The following is a 23,027-nucleotide window of genomic DNA, read 5'->3' as shown; positions in this document are numbered from 1 at the left end:
ACTCAGGTCAAAATCAACCAAGTGAAAGAGCGATTTTCAAGTCATGTCCTTGGAAAGGTCATAGAGCGAATTTAATTTTTGAGTCGTGTCCTTCCAAAGAATCCAGAGCGAAATTTTCATGTCCTTGCTAAGGGTCCAAAGCGAATTTGAAGATGTGTACCTTGGAGAAGTCTTAGAGCGAGTTTTGTCCAAAAACATGTGTGTACCTTCCGAAGGACACAGAGCGAACTTTGACTTATCGGTGTACCTTCCTAAGGGTCCAGAGCGAAATTTTGCTAAGTTGAGTACCTTGCTGAAGATCAAGGACGAATTTATCCAAGTAAAGATTGAAGTGAATTTTGAAGTCTTAAGAGAGGGTTTTGAGCAAAATTGTTGAAGTCATGTACCTTGTTAAGATTTGAGTTTAAACTTCCCTAATGAGTCACGTACCTTAGAAAGATCTTAGAGCGATTTTTTTTTTTACCAAGGTCGTGTACCTTCCAAGGGTCATGGAGTGAAATTTTGATTAAGGTCATGTACCTTCTGAAGGACAAAGAGCAAATCATGTGTGTATCCTACCAAGGTCCTAGAGCGAAAAAAAAAATTTAACAAGATTATGTCCTTGCTAAGGTCCAAGAGCGATTTTCAAGTGATGTCCTTGGAAAGGTCCAAGAGCGAATTTCATTTTTGGGTCTTGTCCTTGCTAAGGACATAGACGAAATTTTTTATCCAGTCATGTCCTTGGAGAGGTCCTAGAGCGAATTTCACCTCCAAGTCTTGTCCTTGCCAAGGTCCTAGAGCGAAGTTCACCTCCAAGTCTTGTCCTTGCCAAGGTCCAAGAGCGATTTTTTTATCAAGTCTTGTCCTTGCTAAGGACATAGAGCGAAATTTTTTGATCAAGTCATGTCCTTGGAGAGGTCTTGGAGCGAATTTCAATACAAGGTCATGTACCTTAGAAAGGACATAGAGCGAATTTTGATCAAGGTGGCGTACCTTGCAAAGGTACAAGAGCGGATTTTCTTATCATTGCATGTACCTTGCCAAGGTACCAAAGCGAAATTCTCAAAGGCAAGCATTTTGGCACCAAAATTCCATTTGAAATTCGAATTGCTAAAAGGGAGAACTCTAATGTGTTAAGTCGGCCACCATGAGGAAGATAATTTGTTGTTTTCTTTTGCTAAATTAAGTCGGCCTTGCACTCCAAAAGACACCTCTTTTACCCTAAGCGCCTATAAAAGAAGGATCAAGATATTCATTTTAACCATCAATTCAAGCATTTTCTTCTTTTCAAGTGCGAATTTGAGGGCAGGCTGAACGAACTTCTTCAGCAAGGAAGCGAATTTTATCTATTCATGAGCGAATTTCACTAAAATATAAGTGAATTGCTCTAGCACAAAGGCAAGGTTGGACATTAAACGTGCAGACCTGAGGATCAAGACAAACAAATTTAAGCATTAAAGATACAGATCTGATGTTTTAGAAAATCAAAATCACCTTAAAGCACCTGAATTAATCAAAGAGGGAGTGAATTGTACTCAGCTGGAGACATATCAATCAATAATTCAAACAGTGAATTCATTAATTAGTGTCAGTCCTTTGATTGAAAGGAAATCATCAAAATCAAGGGTAAGGACAGCATTTAGGATCAAAAATAAGGTCCTGATTAGAGGCAGAAAATCACAATTCATTCAAGTTAAAATGCATATATAGAGTTAAATCAGTCTTCTTTAGCAATTGATTTCATATTTTAGATGCAAGGTTCAGTTCATGCTCAAGTAGATAGGCTTCAATGCATTGATAATTCACCAAGATCCTAACTTGAACATTTCTCATAGGTGAATGATGGCAGCGCCCAAGGCAAGTGGATCTACCTCCTGACAGGCTCTCATCAAAGAGGATCAAAGGAGTGATGACTTGGAGACTAAAATCACATCCCGGTGGAGCAACATTGGAGATACAAACCTTGGAACTTCAATGTGAAGAAGTTTCGTGAGGCACCATATATTGGCAAACCATCACCTATAGCCAAGAGGATAATAGAAAGCGGCATCATCAAGGCAGTCGGCTTCCCTCCTGCAGTTAGATGTCATGAACTAATGATTGAGTGTGCCAAACACTATGATTCACACTCAAGGACAATTGTGGCCGAGGATGGAACCATTGTTGCTTACCTATCAGAAACAGCCATAAGTGAAGCTTTCCACTTACCAGAACAAAGGGACGTGATCTATAGAAGCTTGGAAGGAGCTAAGTCAATTTATGAAGATGATCCTAGTGCATGCCAAGCAGTCATCAATAGGGATTGGTTGCAAAAGAGTAGACCTCGCCTGAATAAGATACCTAATGGGCCACACTGAATTGACTTCCAAGAGGAATTCAGGAATTTGATCACCATGCTTAGCCGAGTTATAGGTGCTCCTCAAGCTTTTTGTTTTGACAAATGGATGTTCTTCTTCATACAAATAATCATCCAAGGGAAAGGAATGATCAATTGGGCAAGAATCATTAGTAATAGCCTAGATGTACAACTGAGAAGATTAATTCCCACCAAGTCATTCCACATGAGCTCATATGTCATATATTCTCTAGCAAGGAATTATGAATATGTGGGACTACCACATAGAGGCAAAGTTGGAAGGAGGCCCAGAGAGATAAGGGATTGTGATTCCTATGAAATATTGCATCACCCACCTAAGCAGCACTATAGAGCAGTCAATGATACTTTCACAATGCACATCACTAGGATCCTACAAGGTGGAATCGATCAGAGATTGTCTCCGGAGGCACAAGCACTTGTCAAACAATATGGTGCATGGTTCATTCAATTTCCCAAATTCACATACATAACGATACAAGGGTGTCCTCCTCCTTATATGTTGTCGTGTTATCCAACAGACAGGGTAGTACTACTTGAAGTGGCAAGACAATTGTTATCATGTACCAAGTCATTAAGGTACAAACATGGAGGCATCATCACTAATTCCATTTCACTTGGAAATTCAATAGAAGTCTGTCCTTCCCTTCAAGTAGCTGAAAGTGCCGAGCAAGAGTTATCTCTCTATTCATTTACACCATTTGCTTCTAGAGATAACTTTGATCCCTATGGTAATATGGAAGAAAGCATAAACATGTGTTTCAAGTAGAAGACTTTTGGATGAATGCTCAAGATGACTTGGAGATAAAGAAGAAGATGCACTCCCGGCTGCCTCTTAATCTTATCAGGAAATGCAAAGTCTATAGAGTGGCCGACCAAGCACAAGATAGTGGTAGATATATCCAATCTACCTATGAGATGGAAGAAAAAGGAATAAAGATTAATTGGGATGAAAAGGAAGTCACGGATTTGAGGGAATTGATGAATCAAGTCTTAACTTGCACACGCAGATGGGTAGATATTCAACATCAGAAATTGAAGGAGAAAGATGTGACAATGACATTCAATTTGGAGACAAGGACAGAAGAAGAAGAAAGGGCAAGCGTAAGTGAGAGCACTTCTCATTCTAAAGGATCGAAGAGGAAGAATGAACAAGGAAAGAAAGAGACATCCAAGAATAAGCAAAAGACAAATTTTGATCAGCCTCCTAATGCTTCTTCTAGGCATGAGAGAGAAACTAGGTTGCCGGTTCGGGTTCGAGTTCAAAGAACCGGTACGCCGGTACGGCAAAATTTTGAAAAGGGGTTTGGGTTCGTTTGGGTTCGTTAGTACAAAAACATGTAAATTATATATATATGCAGCCTATAAGCATGAATTAAGATTAGCATGTCACATAGCATCATATAAACAACAAAACCAACATAAACTTGTAATCATAGCATCATGATCATACCATAACAGCATCATATACATCAAGTTTAATATCAAAATGATAAAATATTCAAGTGTCATTGTTTCAACTTTCAACAATTTAAAGTTTGATCATCAAATGGATTCTCTAATTCGTCATCCTCATTCTCCTCCTCCTCATCATTGACGTTGACATTAGATGAATCAATGCCAATGCCAATGACACTTGCACTTGCACTTTAAGTTTGCTCGCTATCTGAGTCATCAAATGCAACAAGCTGAGAAGTGAATTTATCCAAATCAGTATGTTTTGGCTCCATATCCCACATCTTCGTTTCCCCTTTCTTGTAGTCATGTTGCTTGTGTGAAATGAGCCAAGTTAATGTTTTAAAACTCACTTTTAGGGTCATTTTAATTTTTTATGTGGTGGAACTCAAAAAAAATTAAATTTTGCAAAAAAAACATCCATTTTTGGGTTGTCACACCCCTAGGTTTGACTTGGGTCCTCTTAAATTCGACCTGGGTCCTCTTGGGTTCGACCCTGGGTCCTCTTGGGTTCGTCCTGGTTCGAACCAGGCCTGTGAACCATGAACCCTGTCCGAACCACAGGCGAACCAGACCCGAACCCCGAACCAGGACCATACCGAACCAGTACCAGGGGTCTAGGGGGCCGAACCCGATAACTCAGGAGAGAAATAAATCAAGGCAAGGGTCAAAGAATAGATGAAGACATGGTCCATGAAGTAGATGAATCAATGGAGTCAACAATACAAAATGACAGGAATGATAGACAAGATAAAGGAAAGAGACCACAAGAATCATCAAATCCAGCCCTTCATATCCAGATTTTTGATGATGAGGAACAAGGAGATAATAATGAAGTAACTTCCCCTCCCAGAAATGAGCCATTGCCCGAAGAAGAGCAAGTAAAAGAAGGACGAACTTCTATCCCCGACTCGCTCAAAGAAAGACTTGCCAAGGAGGTGATAGCAGAAGAAGAAGAACAAGCATTTGATTTAGAGAGTCTTCTAAATGGACCTCAAGAAGTCATTGAAAAGAAGAAAGCTTCAAAGATGTCTAAAGTAATAAGAGATGATACAGGCTTCAGGAAGATACAGATTGCCACTCCGGCAGTAGATAAGTATGAGGATGAGATTATGGCAGATAAATATGATTTGGAGACATTTGACTTAGGTCCACTTACTTCTAAGCAAGCCATGGATGAAGCACGATTCAGTGAAGGCGGTCAATGAGAAGCTAAAGGCTGAAATAGAGAAGAACAAAAGGTTAGAAAAGGAGGTAAATGCATGGAGGAGCTATTTCCATCAATTCAAGGAACTACTAAGGCAACATGACCCAACAAACACACCTCCACAAATGCTTCCTCACGAATCGGTAAATCATATGGAGAAGATAGCAAACTCAGCACAACTTCTAGATGCATGGGTAAATAAATCTTTCACAATGGCTAATGAGTTTGTGAGAAATATGATGAAAATACTTGGTAGAGCCATTTCTGTCCTTGAGATATTTCATAACCTCATGGTGACAGTTGATGCATTCACTCGTACTAAAGATGTCACCATCCCGGTATTGCAAGCAATAAGGAAGGCACCTAGACAGATACTGGCACAAGAAGGGGTAATTAGAAAAGAATCAACTCCTAATCTGTTACAGTGGTCGGCTTTACTTCAAATGAAGAAACTCCTTTTTGAAGACATTAGTAACAGATGTAATCAAGTCGAAGATACTGTCCATCCTATTCATGATAAGACAATTGAGGTGATGTGTGTCATTCTTGACAAAAGGGCAGAAATTGAAACAGATGTGGACATTCAAGAATTGGAGGACAAAATAAAAGTCATCTTTTAGGGAGAAGGTGGACTAATCCCAGAAAAACAGTTGGATCGCATGTATACCACTATGTTCCTCATTGATAAGACAAAAGAACTTGAGCATGGATGGGAGATTACACTTCTTGCAGCCTTTGATGAAGTAATCCACCTAGAAGAACGAATGAAGAATCTACCTGAGATTCCAATTTCTGAAGTTGAAAGTATAACGTCCAGATTCATTGAATATGCTAGAAAGGAAAAGGAGAAAGGGAACAAAGTTCTAGAAGATAGTTTGTTATGATCCCACTTGGCATTCCATTTTCCTATTGGAGGATACTTCCTCGGTTTTCGTGTCAGCACATGTTATCTTCTTATTGGTTGATTCATGAGAATGATTATCTAGATAGGGTTTTCAATTGTATCAAACCCTAATTAGGGTTTAGGTGGCAAAATCTTGGCCCTTGATCTTCATTCGATCTCGGCCCTTCATTGTATTTGGGAGTCTTATATAAACTCCACTCATTTCATTTGTAACGGTTAATAATGATAGCAATAGCAATAGAACAGAAGAGAATAGAAGAGAGAGTAATAGTGGTAGAATAGTGGCAAGGGAAAGACTTGAAGAATTGTTGTTGTTTGGCAATTAGATCAATAAAACATTGAAGTTATGGTGTTTTGCTCAATCCTTGAAGCCTATTGCATGGTTCTTTTATCTTCTCAAGTCAATCCTTTGATGTTAGTTTAAACATTAGATTTAACAATGGAATGTTGCACTTGATATATTGTGAAGCTCGTTATCATTTAGTAGTTTTAGGAATGTTGCATATCAAGTGCAATATGCCATTTTTTTTATAATCATTTAGTAGTTTTAGGAAAGAACTTCATTGGATATCATCTACAATCACTTTATGAAATCTTTTCGAACCATAAATGCCCCTAGATGAAACAGCAATCACAACGACCAACAAAGCTTATCCACACGTAGTGATCCTACATACATGAACCTTGGAGTCTTCTCGAATGATCCTTAAGCTAATCTTCAGCATCTGAGAGATTTTGTTCAAGAGAGGATAAGATACTTATGGTATTTTATTATGTGTTCGCATGTGCCTAAAAAACACATCAACATTACTGTTTCATAGAACTTTATCACAACATTTTAGCATGAACACAATAATCATACTTTAAAAAAAAAGCACAATCAAGCACAATAGCTCCCTTCTTTTCTGAATATGCTTCACAGATTTCACAATAGCCACCACAGATATTTAGACCCAATCACCACCCTTATGTGCACAGTCTCTTGAGAAGCTCTTACACCAAAACAGGAGAAGAAACGCAGATTATCTCCATTCACCAAATCGTGCTAACCATAAAAATTTCAGAACACGTTTCTAGAAATTCAAAACGTATTATTCCCAGCAAAGTCACAGGTCCAAGAAAACTCCCCTGTTTTTTAAATCGGCAGCAGTACCAGAAGAGATTTTTTTTTTATCTTTGAACATTAACGGCACCTACTCTTTACAGCTTGTATCCTGTATGGCATATCCCACATCCGATGACTTATCTCCCATTTTATGAATACGGCTCGACATACACTAATATCTCCTCACACATCCATTAAAAAATATATCATAAACTCCACACATTTCTTCCATTATCTACAGTTCGAAAAATTTTATCAGGTATATAATTGCCGCAAAATATAGCCACTAAAACCAAGTATACCCGCTCAACTCAAAAGGATTTTTTAGCCCCAGAATAAATCGAACTACACTCACAAGCAAATACAGCTTCTCCATTAACCAGCAACCAAAAAAAAAATTGACGTGGAAATAAATTCCACCATCACCATGATCTCTAGAACGCACGATAAGATGCGCTCAAAAAAAATAAAACGCATCACATACATAGATTTTTTTTTTTTTAAACGTAAAAGCTTCCAATGCCATTCAACCATTCAGTCGTCGACCTGCTGGAAGAAATTTATTGTACTTTAAAATGATCATAGTCCACCTCTCCATTCTCAGCCGTTACGAAAAAATTTCAACCTCTTTGTAGAAACGTATAAGCAAATATAAATTGTCCAGAATTAAAAATGATTCTTCAGACAGCGATAAAGTTTCAAGGGAAATATCGTAGTAATTAATGAGCTGACCATACACACAAATTTTCAAATCGTGTTCCACTACGTCATCTCATAAAGATCAACTAAAAATATCAACTATGATATTGAAGAGAATTTAAAATAAACGGCTGCCATCCAAAAGAAAATCGAAATACCCAACATAAGTTCAATATCATGCACTTAGGATATGCGTTGTGATTAAAAGATTCCTTTTGACAAGTCAAGGCAGATGTGGCAAGTTTGCTGACTCGGCATGAGAATTTCTAATTCAGCTGCTGACAAAAAGGACAAGCAAGCACACACCCTGCTCAAACAAACACACAAGCAAGTCAACCTAGCGGACAACTAGCTCAACCAAGCAGGCAACCACCTCAAGCAGCTCAAGCTGACACCCAGGCACCTCAAGCTGGTCAAACTCCTACAAAGACATCAATGACAAAAAAATGTCCAACATTACAGTTCAAAGAGAATTCAAGCTCACGTGCTTCTGCTATCAAAGAGTCTAATGCAACATAAAATGGAATAAAGTGTAATGGGGTCATAGAGGAGGGTAGTGAACACTAGAGGCTAGAGGAATCTCATCTCAAGCTATCTTCTCACTTAGAGATGGTACTTTGCATGCGAAGCATATGTTTTTTTTTTTCTCTCTCTTTTTTTCAAGATGCTAATAGTGTTGAAAAATTCACATATTAAGAGACCTATGTTTGGAGACGGGAAGGAATTTAATGTAGATAAAATTCAACATGGATTATTACCCAAATAGTTTGGGAATCTCTGGATCTTGGTAATTATACCCTTACAAGGGTCATGAGAATGGGAGCACTGTGGATGCAGCTCGCTATATTGTCGTCCAATAATTTAGGAGATTTGTGATTCGGGAGTTTGGGGAGGTGATAATCTGAGAACTCGAGAATTCAACATGAGACCTACACCTTTATGATGTTCACAAGGTAGCTTGATGGAGTTCTACTTTGGTTCGAAAACTAATTCAAAGAGAACCTTTTGAAGAATAAGCAGTTATGATTGGTTAGCATGGTTTGTTTTTTTTCATGTGCGTTTTGAGGAACTTTGGAGCCAGCTAGGACATTTGCCTAGACACAAGTAGTTTGGGGTATTCAAGATGAAAATTTGGTGGTTAGTTGAGGCATCTGCCTACACTAGTTTATGGTGTTCTAAATAAGCGAGGAAATTTCGTGAAGGTGCTTCCATAGATTTCCACATAGGTTACTGCAGTCAGTCGTGTAGTTTCTCTGTTCTTTTTTTGTTGTGGTTTTTTGTAATGCAAATCTTAAGAGGGGGTGATGGAAAATAAGGTTTACATTTTGTAATAAAGTCACTTTACTGATTTAGTGTTAGTATTAAAATGTTTAGTTAGTTTTGTGTTAGCTGTTGGAAGTTAGTTTCCCATAAGGTAGTTCGCAGGAAGCTGTATGGGAATACATTGCTCTATAAACATTTGCACAATACATTGTAAGATCCCTAAAAGAACACTTATATATTTATATATTTTGGTGTTATCAATATGGTTTAGTTTTTACAATATTTGTCCCTACAAATTTCATCATAATATTTTTCTTATTTCTTGTGAAAAATCTACCACAAATTATTCCTTGGGTAACTCCACAAATCCTGTGGTTTCCAATTTTATTCGGCCCAAATCCTTGGAGTCTTTAGTACAAGGGCTTCCATGAATCGACAGATCAAGGAACTTTCATTTAGCAACCAGATACTTCATTTCATTTGAACCGTGGAGAATGAGATCTTGAGTGAGTTTTCTAATCTGAGATCGCACCCACTTTCCTTTATAGTTGGAAAGTTGGACATAGTGACTTTTCTTCAGGCATGATAATGCATGAGTCCTTGCAAAGTTGTGGTATTTCTTATAAACAGATCTGAAGTTATGGCTTGAATTTTGAGGGATAATTAAGATTGAAGGAGACCATGGCCTGCATTCAAAGACATATACTAGTTCTACTCAATTGTTGGTCATTTGGACAAGAAGTTTACTGGATTTGACAGCTGCAAATTGAAATAGATGATTGGGTGGATGGAATGCATTAGAACTGCTCACTGAGCAGAATGTTATTATGAAGCCTTAACTTATCTTAACATGGCAGTCTTCCACTTGTTTACATTCATTATTTATGTATATTGATTGTACATATCAATCTGCATGTTTGATCCTGAATCTGCAAAGATTTCCCTATAGCAATGGAATTTGAATGCAGTGTATGTTTGCTATAATGTAGATCTAGTACTCCTTTTGCTTTGTAGAATTAATCAAGCTGATACAGTTTCATGGAACTTGATAAGTTATGAGTCCAAGTGTTCCCTGAAGTAACATGAATGGTGCCCCTCTTCAGCGAGGCACAAAAGCAAGTCCAAACCAAAAAAAGAATATAGAAGAGGCCACTATAGGAATGGATATTCCACAAGAAATAATATCACAATGATTCTCCAACCAACTTCTATTGTGCAAAAAGGGAAGATAAAAGTGGACAAGCAAAATAACGAAGGCAAAAAGCAATGGATGGTAAACATGAAGTCATGGATAGCTTGAAGTAAATGATGGTTCAACCTCAAGTCTTAGATACTCCTCTAGTAAAGATGATAATGACCATTCCTATCTTAGTCTTTCAGAATACAGACAGTCTATTCAATGGATTTTGTAGAGTTAATAATTTTACTTCCCTTTCTTTTTGCAGTTATCTACTACCAACGTACTATGCATAACATTATATTGCACGGGATTGTAGATTTTCCGTTATGGTCATTTGGAAGAAAGAACCTGTTTCAAATGCACGGTGTTTGGATGGCTACTAATGCATCAAGGTTAAGCTGTCAAAGCATGGTCAAGTAACATCTATTGTGGATGCTTTTGTGTTTTTTTGTGTGGGAGGTGACAGTTGATAATAAATTCTGGAAGTGTACAACAGTTAGAGCGTTTTGGGGGTTTGTTATAAGCTGAGCTCAACTCCCTTTTGACTGCTTGGATGCTGAGAGGCATGCAAAATTCTATGGCACACAATTTGGTTGGCACCAATCCGTTCCATCTGGAGGATGCAAAGCTGTTTTTCAAGAAATTTCCTCCCTGCTCCTTTTGGCAAGTTGTGATTTTCTAGATAAGAATTTCCTTGATTGTGCAAGCTAAGGTTTGATGCTTGTGGAAGGATGCGAATTATTTGCTCAGTGGAGTGTAATTCCAAGCACTTTCTTTCCTTGGCTATGTAGGGAGAAATTCTTCTTGTAATCATGATGCTCAGCTGATGTGAATCATTTGTTGTTTAAAATAATTTGAAAATGCATTTGTTTAACAACATATATTCTCTATAACGGAATCACTTTACCAATATAAAATTACAAATGAGTCCACTGGAGTCAACCTCTTGAGACTGAGATTGACAATGACAGCCCCAGAAAATTTGTTGTGCTAAAAATTAAAGGTATTCATATTGACTGATTTTTTTAAACACCTACAGTATCACATATCTTAAGACTCTTTGGGCCTCTATAAGAAATAATTCTCCAGTTGCATCTGTCATATGGATTTATAAAGTTTTATATTTCAAATTCTGTATTCTTTCCAGGTATACAACACATCTCTCATCCTAAAGCTCAGAAACCTCAAATTCCATGTTCTAGCCCACAAGTGCTTTTTCACTTCTTGCAACTTAATGGCAGCATAACTGTAGAAGATAACATGTCTTGAAGCAACATGTTTCAAGCAGTACCAACTATAACTTTATAAAGAGAAGCATCATGTGATAGGAGAATGCACCACAAAGAAAAGCAAATTAATGAACAATATACCGAGGTTTCACATTGTAGTTTTTGTTCCATGTAAGCTGCCTGCTTGCCATGAATCTCATCCAAACAAGGATCCCAGCCAGTCCAAGCTCACCTTCATCTTTCGCTTGTTTCAACAACTCTGTTGCAATATTGAACCTGTTAATCATGTACAACAAAGGGCATGTTTCTTAGTGTACTGACAAGCACAAAACAAACTGCAATTGCTTTGATATTCTCAAAATGTCAACTCAAGTAGAACAACATTGTATATCACAATACATATAGAAGATGAAAATCCCAAATACAAAACCCTGACATCTTTTAGAAAATCAATTTAAGTTTAGCAAATTGAATAATATACTTTTGTAATACTGATTACTTTAATCTTCCTATGATGAAAACTTATGACTCAAATGGTACTAGAATTGACCAGAAAGATATAAAAGAGAATTTAATTGATTAATTCCTGAAAATTACAAAAGCTTTGAAAAATCTGAAGTGGATGCATTGTCACTAACATCCAATTGTTGGCACTTAAGTACAAGTTCTAATGGAGTCTCCCCATTTTGATATTCTTGGTATTGGGCGTCCACTTCTTCGAACTGGCAGCACAGGAGTAGCATTGAGTAAGTAGACTGCCAGTCTAGAGATAGTTAGGGTCAATTTATCAAGAAATAAGGCAGGTGAGTCAGTTAAGGTCAGTTAAGGTCAGATAAATAAGGAAATACAAAAGATTAGTCAGGTACCTATTTGGGATTGCAATCAATTCCTCAATCAATTGCAATCAATAGACGAATGGACTTGTCACTCAAACTACCATCAATTGAGTACCAGATTGCCCTCGACTAAGGAAAGCAGGAAAAAGGGAAAGCATCAAATATAGGAGGCATTGGAGGCCCAAGAAAAAGCAGTTCAGAAATGCAAAAAATAAAATCAACTTCATTATCAGGCTTGTGATGTTGTCACACAGCCAGTGGTGTTTGGAGTAAAAACCCCTCAGGCGTGGCAAACCAACCATCTTGGGGATGAAAACCCTCAAGGAACAGATCTAGATTCAGAGTGACACTAAAACATCCAGTGTTTAGATTTGCATATGAATCAGAGGAGAGTATTCAGATTTGTAAGTTGTATCAAACTGGTAGATTTCAAGTTGTATGTGTGCATGTTTGAATAAAATATAAAAACTATTTATTGTTGTAGTATTTTAGGCAAAGTTGCATGGACATGGATACAGATACAAATATGGATATGGCCATTTTTTAAGACCCCCAATATGGATACGGCTGGATACGTCATTCATAAAAAAACACACACATATGTTTGACACAATTTTTTTAAATTATTCGAGGAGGATTTCATTACTTCAAAAGCAATATAGACACATTATTGCTAAATATATAATGATAAGTTGATTTAACATTTTACAATATGTAAAAATAGTAGAGTTGCATTGGAAGATAACCCAAAAAATGGATCACTCAAATAGAAAAACATTTCATTCGTCTTTCTCATTGGGTGTAGGTTTTGTTTATAGCTAATTTTTTTAAAAATGCATAAATGAAGTTTTTTTAAATTAAATTTAAGAAGATTTCGGTCAAATTTTAAAAAAATCAAATCACATAGTATCTAGCATGGTTGGAAATCAAGGTTTTTTGGGCACATGTGGGTACAGTATTCAATGTGTATCCGGGCTGTATCAGATACGTATTTGTTTCGGATACGGGAATGGATACGAGGATACGCGTGCCCAGGGAGGAACAAAGGAGTTTCCGGCTACTCTGATTTTTGGGTATTTTGGGGTTTATATTATGTATGTACCTGGCCAGCTGAGGAAGGTATTAAAAAAATAGTTACATGTCAGTAAATGACAGAGAAAACATATATCAACTTAGGGAACAAAGAAAGCAGAAATTATCACATGAAGGTAAAGAGCAGGAATTTTTCAATGTGATGAGATCCTTGATGGATGGGTAGCAATAGCTCATCAATCTTTTCATCCAGAGAGTGCAAGGTAAGGGAACCAATCCATGCTAGTATGCCTCTAGGTAATGGTGCATAAAGGGAATCTTCATCTTCAGCAACAAAGCAAAACACTCTGGTGAAATCATAGATAATTTGACACTGACCTGCCAAGAGTCACATTCTTGCAAAAAGAATCCATGTCACAAGAAGAGGGTATGGACAACCAGCAAGAAGAGGACTTGGAAGCTCTCATGCTTAAGACAAGGCAAAAAGCGCTGAATTTTGAGCAAACATCTCCTTCATGAATTTATGTACAATTAATTCAAAATATAATACCAATAATATAAGTAAACCCACCACAAACAGATCTCACAAAGATTTGCAAACCACATTGGGAAAGCTCACCATTCCTTCATTTGATGGATCCAATGAAGCCTATGCCCAGGGTTGGATCCAAAGTTGAACACTTACTTCTCACTAAGCCCTATATACCAAGCAAAAGCATTTAAATTTGTGATCTTGCACCTATAAGGAGTTGCACATGAGTGGTGGTATCACCAACTTCTCACTCAAAGGCACAACCTTATCACCACCTACAAGGAGTTTTGCAAGAGGCTGATTGACAGATTTGAAAGGCGAGACCTAGAGGATCACTTTAGCGAATTGGCATAGTTACGGCACCAAGGTTCAACAGATGCATATGTTGATTTCTAGAGAGTTGTCGTGATGGTACTTGATATATCAAAGAGGCATCTGACTTTCCTCTTCATGGAGGAGTTGAAAGACCCCTCAAGAGCCTAGTTAAGGCCATTAAACCAGATTCATTACAAGCAGCCATTAAAGGGCCTTGACATTGGAACCATCTAGCTACCTTATCTCCTTTCCCCTAGATTATTGACGCTAGAGACCACTACACCTAATAGATCCTTCCCAGGGTCCACCACTAGAGTTGTGAGTATAGAAGCACCACAACAATAGCAAAGGACTCAACACAAACCTTTTCACAAAGATTGGGATTTACACCCTCTCGACCCATGGGTCACCAAGGAATGGGACAAACCTGTAGGAGTCAGCAACTAAGTGACATGACCCACAATTAGATGAAAAGGATGTAGTTATTCTTCAACTACAAGGAGAAGACCCCTCAAGAGCCTAGTTAGGGCCATTAAACCAGATTCATTACAAGCAGCCATTAAAGGGCCTTGACATTGGAACCATCTAGCTACCTTAACTCCTTTCCCCTAGATTATTGACGTTAGAGACCACTACACCTAATAGATCCTTCCCAGGGTCCACCACTAGAGTTGTGAGTATAGAAGCACCACAACAATAGCAAAGGACTCAACACAAACCTTTTCACAAAGATTGTGATTTACACCCTCTCGACCCATGGGTCACCAAGGAATGGGACAAACCTGTAGGAGTCAGCAACTAAGTGACATGACCCACAATTAGATGAAAAGGATGTAGTTATTCTTCAACTACAAGGAGCCTTAGTACTGAACACATAAGTGCTTGGGAAAGGGATAAGTACATCTTATTGAAGTGTATTCCAATGATGAGGGAAAGCCTCAATTGTGCATGAAGGTACAAATTATGAAGGGTGATGAGATATCACCAATTGGCATGGCAACCAATGGTCTTCTGTCACAAGGAGGTGCCACATGGGAGTCGGCTGACATCTTGGATCAACTAACCTTGTCTCGCTTGAGGGTAAGCAAATTCTGGAAGGAAGGACATGTAATGTCCCATTCTTAATATTGATATGACAGGCCTGCTTCTTGGGACTGGAAGTGTAGGAGTAGCATTGACTGAATGGACTGGCAGTGTAGGAATAATTAGGGTCAGAATCATGAAAAAAGTGGATGAGTCAGTTAGGATCAATTAAATAAGGAAATAAGTTGATGTGTCAATTTGGATCACTTACTTGTTTAAGATTGGCATAAATTGAGGGATGGATTTATCCATTAATAATTTAATTGCCATCGAATGAGGAAGGGATTGTCGATTAAACTACCATCACTTGAGGACCGAACTGCTTATGATCAAGCAACACAGAAAAAAGGTAAAGCATGGAATATAGGAGGCATTGGAGGGACAAGAAAAAGCAGTTCAGAAATATGGAAAAAAAAAATCAACTTCATTCTCAAGCTTGTGATGCTGTCATAGCATCTGGTGGCATTTTGGGATGAAACCCTTCAAGCATGGCAGTCAAAACATATTAAGGACAGGAACCTTCAAGGAGTCTATATCAGACCATCATGGTGATGGAAACCCTCGAGGAGCAGGTCAAGATTCAAAGTAACTCTGAAACATCAGAAGTGTTCAAATTTGTAAGTTGTATCAGACTAGTAAATTTTATGGTGTATGTGTGTGTTTGAATGCAATATTAAAAATGGGTTTGTTATTATGTATGCATTGAGGTTTTTACATCTACTTTTGCAAGAGCTTCATAAAATTGATTACATCCTTTTTTCAAGTGCTCAACACAACATTGAAATTCTAATGCCGATCCACATTTTTGCAATTGCAATGTAGGAAAAATGGCAGTAATTCAAATAAGTCCTGCTCTTACCAAAGGGTCATTTGTTGAGGGACAAATAAAGTTGTTCAGTGAATTTATTGAAGTTGGATTTTCTGAAAATTTTCAAATTATAGAACTATTATTCATATGCATAAATATCATGCGTTGTGGGGCACAATTTCAGAACCCCCACTACATCCACCCTCCAGCTCCTCTTCAGGACCTGTCCCTAATGCAGGTCCATTGAGAAAAAACTCAAAAATGCATATGAAAGAAAATAATAACTAGCATACCTATCTTTAGAGAAATATAGATAAAGTATGCCGAAAGATATCATATTTGTTCATTATTCCACTTAAGAAATTATTATATTATTATATTGTAATTAATATTAAATTATTATTAAGATATGATTATATTATTATGTTTTTATACATTCTTATTTTTATATTTTTATATTTCCATTGAACTCTTTACAAGAGTAAAGGTGTTTTTAGTATCAAATTATTATTATTATTATTATATTATATAATTATACTTTTATATTTCTATTAAACAATATTAGATTGAGATAGTTACAAGTTAACTGATTGCATGAGCCAGATAGACAGAATTGATTGATCAGTTAAACTCATGTGGTGGTTGAAAGGTGGAAGTGAAGATATAATTAGCATTAAAAAATTAAAAATAATATAAAATTAAAAAATAATAATAAAATGTCTTTTTTTGTTTTTCATGCATTTAAGTGTCACAAACACATCAAAATTAATGCTTTTAGTTTTTATTAACAAATTTTTTTGCATCCATATGTGAGCATAATTATAATATATTGTAATTAATATTAAATTATAATTAAGATGTGATTATATTATTATGTTTTTAACATTCTTATTTTTATATTTTATATTTCCATTGAACTCTTTACAAGAGTAAAAAAGTTTTTAGAATCAAATTATTATTATTATATTATATAATTATATTTTTATATTTCTATTAAACAATATTAGATTGAGATAATTACAAGTTAACTATTTGCATGAGACAGATAGACAGAAATGATTGATCAGTTAAACTCAAGCAGGTAGTTGAGAGGTGGAAGTGAAGATATAATTAGCATTAAATAATTTTAAAAAATATAAAATTAAAAAATTATAATTATATTTATTTTTTGTTTTTCATGCATTTGAGTGTCACAAACACGTCAAATTTAATGCTTTTAGTTTTTATTAACAGACGTTTTTGCATCCATATGTGAGTGTAATACGCCTTCAGTGTAATAACCTAACACTTGCAGTCCTTAACCCTACAAACATTTTCAGTTTGTTATTTAAATGACAGTGACTGCATTTCAATTGTGCACTATAGCTTCATTTTAGCTTGTCTGTATGTGAATAATTGTGTTTCTCTGAACAAATATACCCCATTTTGAGTAACTTCTGTGTTTTTGCCTGTTTCTGTGGTGCAATTGTTTATATGTTTCTAAGGAAGTTGAAATTAATATGTTGAAATTCCCTGCTTCTGAGTTCAAGTCTTATGTTTCCTGGAGTTCACTTTTTCCCAGACCATTGATGAAAATTGTGAAACACTCACATTTGTGTTTCACAATTGACAATTGTGAGATCTTGACTTGAATGGAGCAATTCTAAATCCAAAGCACACTCTCTAACAGTGATTTCTTAGCTTTAGAAATCGATTCCCAGCTCCAAATGTTTCAGTCTTGGCTGTGATGTCTGGCATTTTAATTTGTATGTGTGTGTGTATTTGGTGCAGTCATTCCCTTTTGCCTACGATTTTAGTGGAATTCACAGGTGTCCCTTTTTTGTGTTTCACACACAAGTGGTCATGGTGATTATGTCATTATGAAATCATAACTATAACAATCATCATGATGAGGTCAAACCCATAATGTAAGTCATCATCAACCCTTCATGTTTGACCTGTGTTAAGTTTTATGCTTAACTTAGGATGTTCTCTAGTAGTTTTAACACATAATTGATTGCTCCCTCTTCTACTTGGAAGCCTCCTTAAGGTTATAACATTACTTTACACTGTGGTAAAGAGCTCTAAGGCACTAAGAATAATTCACGCTTGCCACCTTGGGTCTTATACCCACATGTCTACCACTTCAGGTCTTTGAGTGTCCCTATGGTAGCCACTCCTCATCAAGTTGCATGGATAATGAGCCTTAGCAAATGCCAAGCAAACTAGATAATGTTACTTGTTAATAGGTTCACTGTATGTTTTTCAATAAAACAATGGGTCTCACTTTTGTAGCTTTTGAAGTACCTAACAATCAGCATTAATATTCAAAATTAGTAATTAAAGACGGATCACACCCAAGAAGCAATACAGCATATCCCCACTTAATGCTGAATTGATTAAGAAGGGGCCATATAGTCTCAATACAATAAATTTGAAGTTGGCGAAAACCACAGAAAATTGGGAAAATATCATAAAACACCAAAAAATGACAATGTTGAAGCTTATATGGCAACTACACTAAATCGAGAAGCCATTATAAATTCTTCAAGCATTAATGGTGATTAAGGCTCCATGAAGGAAGCATAACACCAATTATATCCTTTCAAGATAACTTAAACTTGTCAAATCTATGACAACATGAATTCAAGAAGTGCCAATGAAAAGTAGAGTTGATGGTCAACAATTTTCCAAAAAGGGTGACCTCAACTTATTGCATGAGAGGAAGGGAACCACTACACAAATAAAGAATGGAGTTGTATAGTTAGAGAGAAAACACCTAGTAAAATCTCAAATATATGCACAAGTGGTATGAATCCAACTACACTTGGGCAAAATGTCCAAAAATGTAGGGAGAAATAAGAAACTCAAAGCCAATGCTAAAAAAACTAGAACAAATACCTCCTAAAGAATCACCACCTAGTCAACAATCATATCACTATCATGAGAATGCTCCAAGAAAGGAGAACAAATGCTGAAAGGAAATCTAGATAGAACAAAGATTTATACTCTAAAAATAAATCAAGTAGGATGGTCACCGATGAAGATGCAAAAAGAAGCTCAACATCATCAATGTCAAAACTAGAAGAACAATGTTTTTCTATCACCAACAAAGTTACCAATTGGACAAAGAAGGGGAAACGCCACAACCCATTCTAATCAAACAAAGCAACATATTATAAAAATTACTCAAGTATCCCATAAAGGGCAGCAAACCTCATTGAGGCAATTGTGGTCAACACTTGGTCCAACAACCAAACTACCAATGATGCTCCTTAAAGCATTAACTACCACAGCACAATGATCTAGAGAGCACTCATAAATTGCTACAAAAGAGCAGAACTGACCATGTTGTATTGGACAAGGGAAGCTTCAATGATGCCCAAAAAGAGCATAACCAAACTACCAATTGCTATCACCACTTTTCTACAAAACATCAAAAAATAATTGTCCAAAATTGCCCTGCCTAAACATAAGTGTGAGGTCTTCCTCCCTGAGTTTGACACCCCTAGCACTCAGGAGAAGCTTACCTTTAGGGATTTAGGGATTTCCAACTTTGTGCACCAAAATTCCTAATGATGGATCATAGAGTATGATCCAAAACATTGATAATAAAAATTATACACAGTTTTTAACGAGAAGCATTATAATTGAAGCATTATAATTGATCTGCGTAAACTGTGGAAACACCATCTCTTTAAGAGGTCAACATGCTCTTCATGTAATCCAGTCACCATTTTGCCCTTTACAAAAACCATCATTTATTAGAAATCTATATCATAAAAATAGTTTAAACAAGCCCATTACTGACATATTTCATTTGTTTCTGTTATTTTCCTGAAACCCTTGCATCAGATACAGAAAGTGTGATCTAAAGGAAACCATTGTGCCTGAATCAAGTTTAATGAAGAATTAGATGTTACTCATTCTCTTATGATATCATGTTTGTGTTATTGATGTCATAAGGAGTATCAGAGTTGCTCAGCTTTGTTTTGACTTTTATCTGTATGAATGGACTGGCTTATCCTTGAGAACAGAACTAGAAAACCCAAAAAAGAAAAGGTTGTATCTATACTTCAAAAATAAAATTGGTGGTAACAGAAATACAAGACAGAGGAATAATCATTTACATGGATATTTATGCATGTAATAAAGTTCCCCAGCATTTTAGAGAAAAAAACTAGCATTTTCCTCTTCTCTATTATTGATAGTTAGTATACTCACCTATGCATTAATGACCTTTCTGCATCACTCTCTTTTTCTGCAATTGCATCCAATACCTGTTTGGCAGTACCTTTTCCATCTCCTTGTGCCTGCTCAGGAATCAGAGAACAATTCATATAGACTCAAAAGTAAAAACTAATTGAAAGCTTAACCTCTTTGGAAATCTTGCAAAGAGAAGTGAATGGAAACTTTAAGTTTGCACAAGATATGCTGACTGTACTCAAAAAATTTAAGAATATGATATTGACTGCCAGGATTTAATAAGGAACAATATATGGCCAATTTTTAATGCATTCACCATCAAGAAAATCACCTTTACTGGTTTAATATCTTTTTTTCTCAGACTAAAATAGAAGTCTGAACCATTGTCCTTGATCCAATTACTGTCTGAACGAAGAACGAAAGGCATTCCAATAAAGCTACGCTCACCAATCTCAATCTCAACAGACTATCATTGCCAACAAAAATTTGAAAGGATTAGCATAGGTTATTAGAAATATTCAACTATTTAGAATTCAATGCCCTCAAAAAGTTGTTGCTATGAAAATCCATTTCATGTTCTATTAAAATGTAATAGCATAAGTACAAGTATTTATTCAAAAGCAGGATCAAACATAACATGAAGTAGTGGCATACCCGTAGAGATGGATCCAAAGCAAATCCTTCCCTAAACGTTGTCTCACAACATAGTTGCAGAATACTTGATCCTTCAGGTATAATATCCAATGGAGGTGCCTGCAAATGATCATGTTCTGAAAATTAGATTAAAAAGGATTGTAACCAGGATACTTCTCAATGAAGAATGTCCTACAAAATTCAAAACTTCCACTGGTCAGGAACTGCAGCACATACTTAATCATATTTTTACTTAATGTTCCTGCTTTCAGAGATAAAATATAATCTAAATATAACTATACGTACTGCCCATTCCCTGGCTGAATTTTTTGATAGTCCCCAGTGTAGAACAAGTGGTCCTTCCATATTTGTGGCCACCCTTACACGGACTCTGCCTTGTGGATTTGTTATAAGAACCTTCATGGCAAATAGAACAGTTCCTAAATCTCCAGTTTTTGGATAATGTTCAAGGTTCTAAAATTTTCATCATAATAAGCCCAATTTTTTGTTTAATTAGAAAACAGTCTTACCAGGAGTTCTTTGTTATCCAGCTTATATATTTTCTTTTGAAGAACAGATCCAGCATCCAGTTCTTCCATAACCTTTGAGCACAGCTCAAGTGCACTGAGTTCTCTTTCCACAGCAGATACTTTGACAGTTTCTGTTTTCTGTGGAAATTTATTGAGTATTTGAAGCACATCACGCTTTTTCCGTTGAATGCGTTGAGGGGTGGTAGACTTCCCTACTCTATCAACAACTTTCTTTTGTGTGTCTTTTGGTATCTTTTGACTTGAAGAATCCTTGCCCAAATTTGCACCTCTCTGAAGCTGTGCTCTAATCTCTTCAACAGAAACACCCTTGGCAACTTCATCTTGTAAATCCTTCCGAGCTGCCTCATATTCATCCTATGAAACATACAGAAGCCATTTAAGTTTAATGCCAAAAGTGACCAATATAAAACCATAATGAATTTTCACAAAGAATTAAGTAAAAAGACATTACATAAGAAAGCAGGTTCCACGAGCAACTGTCAAATCTAATTCTAATTAGGGTCCCATGACTACAGTCTTTTTTAATAGATATGCTCCATGTAAATCTTGTTGCGGTGATCCAAACATATAAAAAATATTCTCTGATATGCAATTATAGGCTAAAACCTCATTCAGAGGGAGAAATTCCAAGTTTATTTAATATTTTATTCCATAACAGATCAGCCATAGTTGACACAATGATTCTGTCTCTGGAGTCTCGGTGCTGCATAAAACAATAGGTGACTACCACCACGAGAAAGGGAATCCCGACTCTCCCTACTCTATAATGGTGAGGGGCCCTACCACTAGAAAGGGGTTTCCATGCAGAAGCAGACTTTCCTAGTTTTCAAAAAGTTCAGCAGTTGGCTATACTGTGGTCACTCGTCAGATCCAAACAAGATAAATTTGTTGTTTAAAGAACATCAGTTCTTATAGAAAAGCATTTAGACAAATCGTTGCAGTGAAAAAATGTAATGTCCCCTAGTTGGGGGATACCTCATTTTTGCCCAAAGTAACAATTCCTCAACAAAATTTGTTTACAAATAATATTCTATAATTAAAACATATGATAGCTATTGAAACTTAAAGTAAATAAGCAATTAAAAATTAAATAACATTTCATATGTAGATCTAATTTATAGTTTTATTTCCAATAACCAACCATAGTAGGGGTTGAAGAGGAGAACACGATAGGGTGCCTTGGAACATTCGCTGCAACTAAGCCCAAGGGCGTGATACAACACCCCTTTGCCCACAAGTGGTAGGAACACGTCCATCCAACATGGGGTGGTCTACTTAGAAGGGGAACTCATCTCTGCCCTCCCTACTCATGTCTCCTTATTAACCCATATATGATTGCTTCCATTCTTGAGTTCACTTCTACAACCAACCATTGTAGAGATTGGAGAGGAAAGCACAAAGGGTGCCCTGGAACATTTGCACTACTAATCCCAAGGGCATGATACAACACCCCTTGGCCCACAAGTGGCAGGAACGCGTCCATACAACATGGGGTGGTCTACTTGGAAGGGGAACCCGTCTCTGCCCTCCCTACTTGTATTTCCTTACTAACCTCTACATGATTGTTTGTAGGAGAACAAGTAAATTTAATAATTAAATAAAGAATCTAGATTGGTTAGTATTTCACATCATTAACTATACGAAATACATAAGATAT

The 23,027-nt window shown here is 36.5% G+C and overlaps 1 protein-coding gene across 6 annotated transcripts in view; it reads right to left on the bottom strand.

Moving 5' to 3' along the window:
* The window catches only part of LOC131065519 (alpha-glucan water dikinase, chloroplastic), a 96,234-nt gene that overhangs the window by 61,019 nt on the left and 12,188 nt on the right, over positions 1-23,027 (bottom strand). For all 6 annotated transcript variants that reach the window (XM_058000031.2, XM_058000033.2, XM_058000034.2 and 3 more), the window contains exons 8-13: positions 21,350-21,724; positions 21,126-21,236; positions 20,841-20,939; positions 20,518-20,652; positions 20,205-20,293; positions 11,537-11,671 (exon numbers count right to left, since the gene is read on the bottom strand). In XM_058000031.2, coding sequence (XP_057856014.1) covers positions 11,537-11,671; positions 20,205-20,293; positions 20,518-20,652; positions 20,841-20,939; positions 21,126-21,236; positions 21,350-21,724 — 944 coding nt within the window. The remainder of the gene's footprint in view (positions 1-11,536; positions 11,672-20,204; positions 20,294-20,517; positions 20,653-20,840; positions 20,940-21,125; positions 21,237-21,349; positions 21,725-23,027) is intronic.

Source organism: Cryptomeria japonica, chromosome 4 (genome assembly GCF_030272615.1).
Source record: "Cryptomeria japonica chromosome 4, Sugi_1.0, whole genome shotgun sequence".
In the NCBI taxonomy this organism is placed as follows: Eukaryota; Viridiplantae; Streptophyta; class Pinopsida; order Cupressales; family Cupressaceae; genus Cryptomeria; species Cryptomeria japonica.
The sequence above is the reverse complement of the archived record's forward strand: the minus strand, read 5'-3'. Positions and strand labels throughout refer to the sequence as shown.